This window comes from Syngnathus floridae, chromosome 6, assembly GCF_059516105.1.
Source record: "Syngnathus floridae isolate MCC-2025c chromosome 6, RoL_Sflo_1.0, whole genome shotgun sequence".
Classification (NCBI taxonomy): domain Eukaryota; kingdom Metazoa; phylum Chordata; class Actinopteri; order Syngnathiformes; family Syngnathidae; genus Syngnathus; species Syngnathus floridae.
The window spans coordinates 18,809,622-18,819,506 of NC_142418.1; the positions used below are offsets into that span (position 1 = coordinate 18,809,622).

Below are 9,885 nucleotides of genomic sequence, written 5' to 3' on the forward strand. Positions count from 1 at the left end.
TCACATTTATTATACATAAAGATCAGTGGGCAAATATTAATATTGGTTTGATGTTATATTTTTACTATTGATTTTATGTTGTATTTTTACTCCCCTGACTACACAGGCTTTTCTTTTTCTTTAAAAAAATGACCATGTATAGTAGGGCAGAAAACGTTTGGTGACCTTTCCGCTCGTATGTTGTGACCTCAAGGCTCAACCTTGACCTGTAGGCTGCAAACGAAGAACTTGTAAATGCACAAACTCAACTGCGGGATTTTATTGACGGCAAACTTCAAACATTTTGTGCGTGGGAATATAAAGCCAAGAGGAAAAAAAGTTTCAAACTAAAAGCAGCTGGGCTGACAATCACAACACATTGCGAGTCAAATAAATACAAGAAGAAAATGGAAAGTGGGGCGATCATTTGCCCATTCATGTTGCTGTCTCCAATTAAGGCTCGTTTGCATCTTTCACACAGATCCGATTTGTTTCTTTCCACTTTCGAGTCATCAAGCTGCCCTTTGACCTCATCTACATCACAAATGACTTTTGCTTTCCCTCGTTGACCTGCAGGCAAATACAGCAAGATATCAAAAGAACAAACGCTACAGCACACAAGTAAAATCTTCCCTGAAACAGACGGCACGGTACGTAACATCCTCGGCGCGAACTCAAAGCAAAATGGCTGACCTCCTGTTTCATTTCAGTGTATGAAATTTACGTCTTGCTGATTTTTCAAAACTTGCAGAGTGAGCGCAAAGGGACCAAGCTCTCCTTCAATATCAACACTATCGAGGGGGCTGCCCCGATTCAAAATGGCCGACCTCACTTTGGGTTCCCTGAGAGTTTTGGACACGAGAGTCCCGTTACGGCCGATGGGTGAGACTGCGGGCGGGAAGCCAATTTTCATTTTTGGAGCTTTCACTGAGTGCAAAATGGCTGACTTCCTGTTTCCTTTCGGGCGTGAGAGTTTATTGTGAACCTCCCTGGGGTGGCTCTAGTAGACTTTGAGAAGGATGGATCGTTCACAACGGGCTTCAGAAGAAATGTTGTACCCCTAAAAAAGCGAGCGATTGGTCAGAAGGAGTGTAGCGAAGGGCGCGGCGCGGCTGACGTCATCGGGAGGATTCCAGCAGGCTGCTGGTCGTGGCCACGTTGAGCCCTTCGTTCTTGAGGCGCTTCAAGGCCGGCACGTAGATCTCCTTGCTCATGGGCAACAGCACGCCCCTGGAAGCGATCTCACCTACAAAGGCAAAAAGCGCAAATCAAATGGGCTGGCGAGGCCGCCCGTCGGTGGCGCTTGCTTTATGGACAAACCGTCGAGGAGCATGCGGGCGACGATGGCGGCCGGGTAGCCCACGCTCTTGGCCATGGCCGAAAATCCCCCCACCTCGCCGTACACCACCAAACTGAGGCGTTTGCTCTCCAGCTCGCCCGTCGGGTGGCGCAAGCCAAAGTCGCTGAGCAGCACGATCATGTCGCGCTCGCCGCTGCCTGCACGCACAAACCACTTGATGAGCGGCCATTGTTGACAAAAGACCGAAAGCGCCGACGAAAGCTGAACTAAAAAGGAAAGCAAGCGTTGGACTGCAAAGACAACGAAACCAAAGTGTGACCGAGAAGTAGACCCGAATCGGGGCAGAACTCCAGGAAGCTCGGGCGGCGGCGCGCCGACCATACCGTAGGAGAGTTTGGCTTCCAGATGTTTGCTGAGCGCCGTCAAGAGGCTGTCTGCGTGAGGAGCCACCTCGTCACGGTTCAGCATGCCGAACCTGAACACAAGTCGACCGGGGTTAGCGCGCGTCGGTGACGCCTGCGAAGCGGCCTTTTCGATTTGCCACTTGCCCGAGCCGAGCCGAGCCGAGCGGCGCCTCTCACAAAGTCAGATGAAGCCAAATTGGAAAAAGTGCAATATTTACCATTTGAGCGCGTCCAGGCTGCGCTCGTCGCCATCCAGGCGCTGGTGGACGGCGGCCCGGAAGGCGTCGTCCGGGGTGTCGGCGGGCAAGCCCATGGCGTGAGTCACCAGAGCTCTCTGGGCACACGGCGGCGGAGTCAGTCGGCGAGGGGCGGGGCGGGGCGGCGCTGCTTACCCAGGTGACGGCGGACGAGGCGTTGGCCAGCGTGGGGTGCGGCTCGTTGTTGATCAGACCCACTTGGACAAAACTGCGCATGGCCCTGGAGAAACCCTGCGAGCCGCAACAACGCTCTTACTCCCTCCGCTACGACCACGACAACCAAAGCAAGCGCTTGGAACCGAGCTGACCTTGTAGCGCAGCGTCCCTCGAATCAGCGTGTGCGCGTCGGGGATGTCGTAGAGCTCGGCGTACTTGGTGCTGTCGCGGTTGGGATAACCTTCCAGGTTGAGGCCGGGGAAAAAATCCATGGGCTGGACGGCGTCCATCAGACCGCCGCCGCCGGGGATCTTCACCAGCTGAGCCGCACAAAACATTTTGGCCGCCGTGTGGATTTTGGTCAGGGGCCGTCTCGAACCACGGTACGTACCCGGTTGTCGCAGCGGAAGACGGCGGGGCTGACGGAGGCCAGGAGAACGCCCGAAGGACTCCAGCTGAACTTGTAGCGCAGAGGATTGTCGGAGCACTCGGGAGCCGGGAGCCCGCCGCAGTACGACACGTACGACTCCACCTGCGTGCGGCCGCGCAAGTCAACCCACCCGATACGCGCCTCACCGTGCGTACTCACCGTGCAGCCGTCCGCTTTGGCCTGATCGATGCACTCCATGGCCAGCAAGTGATCGATGCCGGGATCCAAGCCCATCTCGTTGACCAGCGTCACGCCCGCCTCTTCCGCCCTGAAGCACGCAGACGCCTTGAAAGCTGCCCACCCAAACGTGCGCCTCGGTGTGTGTGTGTGTGTGTGTGTGCGTTCACCTGGCGTGTAGGTCGCTCATGGCCGGGCTGAGGTAGCTGGCGTTGACCATGTGGACCTTCTTGTCAATGCAGTGTTTTGCCACCAGGGGGTGGAGCACATTGGGCAGCAGGCTGCCAAGGAAAACAAATAACATGCGACATGCTAAGCAATTCTTCACGCCTCCCTCCATTCGAGTCATTGATTCATTCGTCGGCTCGATGACACGCTAAGCGGCTAGCTGGGAGTTAGAATGCGCCGTTGCACCTGATGACCAGGTCGTGGTCTTGGATGAGCGAGACGAGGCGCGCCTCCTGGCTGCTGACGTCCAGCATGACGGGAATGGTGTTGGGGTATTTGGCCGCCAGATCCTGCGCCTGCTTCATGCACACCGACGCTAAAGGCAAAAACAAACGTTTTTTCGATAGTTGCAGAAAAACACCACAATGAGAGTCGGCGGGCGGGCTCACCCACCCACGGTGACCTGCGTCTTGTCGCAACGGGTCAGGTAATCCACCACGGGTCCGGAGACGTAGCCGGAGCCCAGCAAGAGAACTCGCTTCATGCCGCTTTTGCGCACGATTTGAGACTTTTCCCTGGCGGAGGTCACACCGCACAAAGACACTCACTCACAAGAGCCCACACGGGCAGGACTCCAATTCGGTGCGCCCATGCAAAACGGAGCGTACTTTGGCCCATAAAGCTAGAGATTAACCGAGCGACGGGACATTTTTGCAAAGCCTTGCGAGTCACGTGACTCGTCCGTGCGTCAACTTGCGCTTTGCTTTGATTGATTCCGTTGCAAATGCTATTGTGACTTTGATGGCGGGCGGATCAAATACTTGATTCCGCCAACGAGGCGCATTTGTGTGTTCACAGCAATCTTGGCGCTGACATATTACTGAGTTAGGGTCAAAACAAATCCTAACTCATTCAGTGCCATTGATGGTTATAGACGTCAAAGATATTCACTGGGTTGGTAGTGAATGAGTTAAACGTAACATGATTTGAAAAATTAAAAAAAAAACTCGAAACGGATTTTTATTCATAATAATAACGATGATGCTGAATGTGTTGGTTTATCGTGCAGACACAGAAAGTGCCCCGCTGCCCCGCCCCTTTGCTCGGACACAATGAGGCGTGCGCTGGTCCCTGCCGGATGATTACGCTTGCTGACAATAGGAGCCGGCCGCGAATTAGAGGGGCGGCGTCCACCCCGCTGACCTTTGCTCTTGTTAACATCCATCCCAAAAGCCCCCCGGGAGTCAGCAGACACCCTCCCTCCCTCCCTCCCTCCCTCCCGCTCTCATTAGCCCGCCACTAATTGGACGCCAGCAGCCGCGGCGGGTCCGAGCGAGCGCGGTCGCCTCGTGCGCCTTCATTAAAAATTCAAGAAAGCACAAGACGGCGACTTTTTTCCTCTCACATATGTGAAGGAGGAATTAAGATTAAGATTAACCTTGGATGGCTTGTCTGGAGAGGCAAAAAAGATCAATTAGGATGTCTTAAGACACGCTGGCCTAAATATGAACAAAAAGATGGAAATGATTATAATCATCTTGCACTGTGAAAGTAATCAGATTACACGCACAAAAAGACGCCTTTCATTAAAGAGGACAAGATGCACGAGCACAACGACACAGTGGCGGGGGGGCGGGGGGCTGCTTCGTCTTGCCGCGCCCCCACCCGTTTGTTTCTTTTTTTTTTTTTTATAAAGCACCGCAACCCCAATATGCTTTTGTTAGCATTTCAAATATTAACAGCCGAGGATGGATAAGATCATCATCGCTGTCATTAAAACGTGCATCGCGTGTGTGTGTGTGTGTGTGTGTGTGTGTGTGTGTGTGCGCGTCTTACCGTTGCTCTCGAAGCTTTTCAATGTACTCAAACTTTGGCGTCAGGGCTCCGTTGGAGGTGATCACCGCCTACATTCAGCAACAATAACAAAGCAAAAGCAAAAACAGACTTGGCACATCTCTGAACAGGAACAACCTGACCATGGACGACTGACACACCAATTGAAATGATTTAGTCAGGAAGTGCTCTCGTAGCAGTAAATATTCCATAAAACAAATGAAATGTTTCATTTATTTTTATTTCATTTATTTTATTACTCCATGTATTTATTATATACTCAATATGTATATTTATTTATTTATTCGTTTATTTTCATTGATATGAAATATTTCATTTCTTTTTATTGAGTCAACCTTTTTAATGGTGGCAATTTTCAAAGGGAGTGCCACAGTGTCAGCAGCAACCGAGATTCTTTTCAGCACAGCAAAATACTATATCAAGAAAGTAAAAACATACAAAAACAAAAGAAAATAGATTTTTCCAACCCTTATTTTAGATTGCACCAAATATGGAAGAAAATGTGTGCTTTTAAGTGTTAACAAAAAAAAAAGAAAATCGAGAAGGAAAATAAAATGATCTTTGAGCAATTCTCTTGAAAGAATAAATAGTAGACACCAAAAATGTAATTTTTTAAAATGGTTTGGGCATATCTCCCAAAAAAACAAATACAATACGTTTTAGACAGCACTGCATTATGATCATTTTCTTTTTGCATCCAAAGTAAACGTTGCGACCAACTTACGTCTCGGACTTGCGGGCTGAAGTCCTCCTGGTCCAGAGGCCTGCTGGCGTCCGACGGCAGCTGAGGGACACAACGCCAGGCGGGCGCCTCGTTATCGAGCGACAAAGTGGAGCGGGCGCTTCCCGTCTCGTCTCGTGCCGCTGCTTTTCTCACTCACCATCTCCCAGATGTACGGAAAGAGGCGGTCGCCAAAGTACTCGGTGGCCTCGATGGGCAGCTGAGCCGGAAGGTTGTCGATGGAGCACATCAGGATACCGTGGCCCTCCACGCTGGCGAGGGCAAACGCGCCGCCGTCAGCGCTCGTCGGCTTTGCTCCGGAGAGCCGTCGGCATGCCCGCCGCTACCTGTCGTGGTCGATGTGCTGATCGGCGTCGTACATGCAGAAGGGCTTGTCGATGGTGGTGCACTCGGTCATGAACTGGATGGAGCCGCCCGCGTCGGCCGAGATGTCGCAGATGGCCAGCAGCCTGGCGCAAATGGGCCTCCTCAATCTACGGCCCGCGGCCAAAGCGGCGACGGCGCGCTTACTTGTGCGGCAGCTGCGGCATGCCCTCGCTGGCGCCGCCGCCGCCGCTCCGCGTGGGTCGGAGCAGCTGTTGGGCATCCAGCCGGCGCAGGAGTCTCGGGGTCTGAGGCTCCCAGTAGATGCCGTTGATCAGGCAGTTGGTGTACGGCGCCACCTGTGGACACGAGCCGTACCGCGTCTGCGCGTTAGCGATCCCGTTTGCCGTGGTCACAATGTCGCCGTACCGCAAGCTGACATTTTGGAGCCACATCTGCCGTTAGAAGAGGGTGTGCGTACTTGTGCAAAGACATGATCAGCTAGGTTTTTTTGTTTCTTTTTTTAGATTCCATTTTTGTTCAACAAATGATTTCGAAGCGATTCATCTTTCTTTTCCTTTTCTCACTGATGATGTCGTACTATGTGAGAGTGTGTGGGTGTACTGACGCTGGTTCTGAAGTGCGAGGTGTAGAGTTCTGGGTGGTTCTCGTACTCCATGGGGTCATAGATGCCGTCGCTCTTCCTCATCAGGTGGTGATGACGACTCAGCACAGTGGCGTACACTTTGGTCATATCTAAACAGCAACGTTAACTGTTAGCCACGTGCTAAAAACACAACAACAAAATCTCCATGGATGGATGGAAAAACCAAAACATCAAATGATCAACAGCTCGGGTCAAACTGCCAACAATGCTGCTAGCCACATGCTAATTGCTAAAAATGTTGTCGATGCCCGATAACAACAACGGTGTCAAGCGCAAGCTACAGTTAGCTTCTGGTTCATGAAATCGGAACAATAACTTTGCACCTCCGGTTTCACAGACATCCTTCAGCTCGTGAGGCTCAACGTACTCCACGGGAAGCTCATTGATGATATCCTGCGCCCCCTGCAAGAGATATCGCGGACGAGGTGACGTACATTTCAAACCGGAGCTGGCATCTTTTTCCAGGACATATGTACCTTGGAGACGTTGCCGGTTCCGGTGAAGCAGAAGGTGACGGGGCCTATGGACTTGGGCATGAGGCCCAGGGAGATCTCATAACCGCAGTCCCGCACGGCCTGGATGGCCTGCGAGACGTTGCGGTAGTTGTGCGCCATGCCGATGTGCTGTCCGGACAAGGGAACAAACGCACGCAGTCAGCCAGCCAGCCAGCCAGCCAGCCAGCCAGCCAGCCAGCCAGCCAGCCAGCCAGCCAGCCAGCCAGCCAGCATCACAGCGCACTCATGAGCATTTAGCTGTTAGCATCACGGCGGTGGTCTGCAAATTCCAAAGCGTACTCGTGATGGGAATTTAGCATCCCGCTGTCATACAAACATGTAGCGAGTGTGTTCGGGGGTTTACCATGAAGGGGGTGTGGTGGCCCAACGCCAGGAAGCGAAGACCCAAACCGTGTAAAATGTTGATCATGCCTGAAGAAAAACAACAAACGAGTTCCACAAAAAGACACCAACGACAATGCAAATCGTTGGAATGTTTGGGGGCGTATTCGTACCTGCCACGCCGGCCCACTGACCAAACGCCACGATGCGAAAGCCGTTAGGGTCCACCATCTTCTCGTAGTCGATCAGACGAACCTCCTGAAAACGCAAAGCGGCAGCATCAGAATGAGTGCTTTTATATCTCTATTGCCATGGAGACTCAACGTCTCTGTAAACAATGTTTTTTTTCTGCATTCGTTGACCGTCTCCAGGATCACGAAATGACGGTTCTTGTGAGCGAATGAACGGATCAGAGCAAAAGCGCCAACGTCCAGGCCGTGCGTGCGCCTCACCTTCTTGAGCAGGTCGTCCAGCAGCCCCATGTTGGCCTCCTGCGCCTTGATGGTGTGCGAGAAGAAGGCGTAGGTCTTCTTGGGGATCACCTTCTCCTCGGGCGGCCGCTTCACGCCGAGGATGAGCGTGGCCTCCGAGATGTCCTCCTGGATGACGGCGCCCGCTTTGGCGTAGAACTGAAAGGGAGGGAGATGCCGCTCGGTCATGTTCCATTCTCAAAAGAGTCATGGATCAATTTGATCGTCAATGAGTTGTTCATCTTCGCCCCTCTGTGCGAGTAAAGACTTCCCATCTGACCTTCTCGTGGATGGCCCTGCGGTTGGACGGCTGCACCAGGACTTTGATTCCGTCTTGCGTGAGCTCGCGGACGTGCCGAGGGGCCAGGGGCGCCCGCCTCTCCCACGGGTTGACGTCCTCCCGCCTGATGGCCACGACGGCGCGATGGTGCTCGTAACGCCGCTGCCCCGGCGGCCAGCTCGGATTCGGACGCCTCCGACCTTGGCGACTCAGGAAGCGAAACATGGCTTCTGCTCACAAAAGATGGAAAACAACAGATCTTAGCGTTTCCATGAAAAGTTGGTTCCATGCATCAAATGCTCACGAAATGTTGTGCGCTGTTTATTGTTCAAACTTTGAGCTAACAAGTGTAGCGGAGTGGAAATAGGGACGTCACAGCGACCTCGTGTTTTCAAGAAGTCATGAAAACACGCCAGTGCGCGTTAGTGGCCGTATGAGATTGACTCCGCCGGAAACCGCGTCGCAACCTGTTGCACGCACTGATTACACGACTAAGCTAACGCGTCCGTCAAGAAAGCACAAGTAAGCACAAGAATTGAAAACAAAAGAGAAAGTGAGAGGCGCATCGCGTCGCATGCTTTGCCTTTTCTCGACGCGTGGACAATCCGAGTCGCGCCGGAAAGTAAGCACACGCGCAAAGCTAACTTGGTGCAAAAACTAAGTTGCTCACCAACTTGTCAGAAGCCCACCGGACCGCAAGCGCACCGGACGGAACCAGCGGCTCAGCTTTGGAAGCCCGTGGAGGAAAAACAACGGAACGGAGGAGTTTTTGGACAGTGTCACTCAGAGGTTACGGCGGTAGAAGAAGATGGGTCACCGAACGGTCAGAGCGAAGATGCAAAAACATCATTTCCCGGTTACGCTTTCAAAACAATAGCGATTTTTCTTAATAGGGTATCTTGGATATTAAACCGGAGTTGACTCTTGTTCCCTATTTCTGCTCAACTACTTTGATGAGCACCACGTGAACAACTCAGGACTTAAATGTATCTTTCGAGCTCTTCGAAATTGGGTCCAAGTTGTAGTTGAAAGAATTTGGAGACTTTTATCTTGAAGGGAAGGCAGAATCCAACCGTTTCCGGGATTGGAATACCGGGAACTGGGAACCATCCTAGTGTACAATGACGTCACGTTTGTGTACTTCAGGGAACTCAGAGAGTCGTCGATCAAGCATATGACTACTCCACGCTCTAAAAGTCACACTACTAATGGTCATGTTTTGCGTGAGTTGACATTGCTTAGGAGTCGTCGCATTTGGGGCATTTCCCCGCCCACCCTTCAAATACAAACATTTGCTAAAAAATAAAACATGATGGTTCAATAATTAGCCAACCAAAACGTTTGGGCATTTCCGGGGTTTCGAGAATGCCTCGCCCTTGAGCCTTTCTCGTGGGTCAAAAATGGAGGCGTCCCACTCGAATGACCCAAAGCCGAACCGACGTGGCTGACGTTAAACCACTGGTCTCGTATTTCATAGTCACTTGGAAAGCTTACGAAGCAAGCAGCACTTGCACTTGCCGCTGCCTGCACCATGAAAACAACCAGCCGTCGCACATCGTGCAAAATCACACGCCGAAAGGAAGCGCAAGCGATAGTTTGACGTCACAGCACCCGAAGTACCCAAAAGCAAACATGATGAATGTTTACTAGCCGTTAAAGCTCTCTTTGACTGCTACATAAGCACTTGACTGTGGCAGTTTGCCGAGGGGTTCTTAACAGAAAGAGAAGACGATTTAACTAGCTCACCGTGGTCCTAACCGACGTGCTTCCGTGACAGTCGTTAAAGGGGAGGGAAATGCATCAGCATATACATGAAGTCATAACTTGCTCATTTAATGATTGAGTTTGACTTTTTTTTTCAA

The 9,885-nt window shown here is 51.9% G+C and overlaps 1 protein-coding gene across 2 annotated transcripts; it reads right to left on the minus strand.

The window, feature by feature from the left end:
* Positions 1 to 244: 244 nt before the first annotated feature.
* aass (aminoadipate-semialdehyde synthase) lies at positions 245 to 9,853 on the minus strand. Of its 2 annotated transcripts, none has more exons than XM_088377814.1 (24): positions 9,770 to 9,853; positions 8,024 to 8,253; positions 7,726 to 7,902; positions 7,447 to 7,531; positions 7,296 to 7,363; positions 6,914 to 7,060; positions 6,761 to 6,839; positions 6,399 to 6,526; positions 5,978 to 6,129; positions 5,794 to 5,916; positions 5,607 to 5,718; positions 5,450 to 5,509; positions 4,708 to 4,775; positions 3,325 to 3,446; positions 3,118 to 3,247; positions 2,874 to 2,984; positions 2,686 to 2,794; positions 2,488 to 2,628; positions 2,249 to 2,416; positions 2,076 to 2,171; positions 1,902 to 2,017; positions 1,663 to 1,754; positions 1,300 to 1,476; positions 245 to 1,225 (listed from the first exon to the last, which is right to left on the minus strand). In XM_088377814.1, the coding sequence occupies exons 2-24, from the start codon at positions 8,246 to 8,248 to the stop codon at positions 1,098 to 1,100; spliced, it is 2,814 nt and encodes a 937-aa protein (XP_088233940.1). In that variant the 5' UTR covers positions 8,249 to 8,253; positions 9,770 to 9,853; the 3' UTR covers positions 245 to 1,097. The 2 variants fall into 2 exon arrangements, with proteins under 2 accessions (XP_088233940.1, XP_088233939.1); XM_088377813.1 differs by lacking the exon at positions 9,770 to 9,853 and adding an exon at positions 8,694 to 8,867.
* Between the last annotated feature and the right edge of the window lie 32 nt (positions 9,854 to 9,885).

Excerpts from the sequence above, each read along its gene's own strand:
- aass (XM_088377814.1), bottom strand. The coding sequence starts at position 8,248 with ATGTTTCGCTTCCTGAGTCGCCAAGGTCGGAGGCGTCCGAATCCGAGC. Across the intron at positions 6,527-6,760 it reads GGATGTCTGTGAAACCGGAG|ATATGACCAAAGTGTACGCC; the intron begins GTGCAAAGTTAT and ends GTTGCTGTTTAG. Across the intron at positions 2,018-2,075 it reads CCTCGTCCGCCGTCACCTGG|AGAGCTCTGGTGACTCACGC; the intron begins GTAAGCAGCGCC and ends CCGTGTGCCCAG.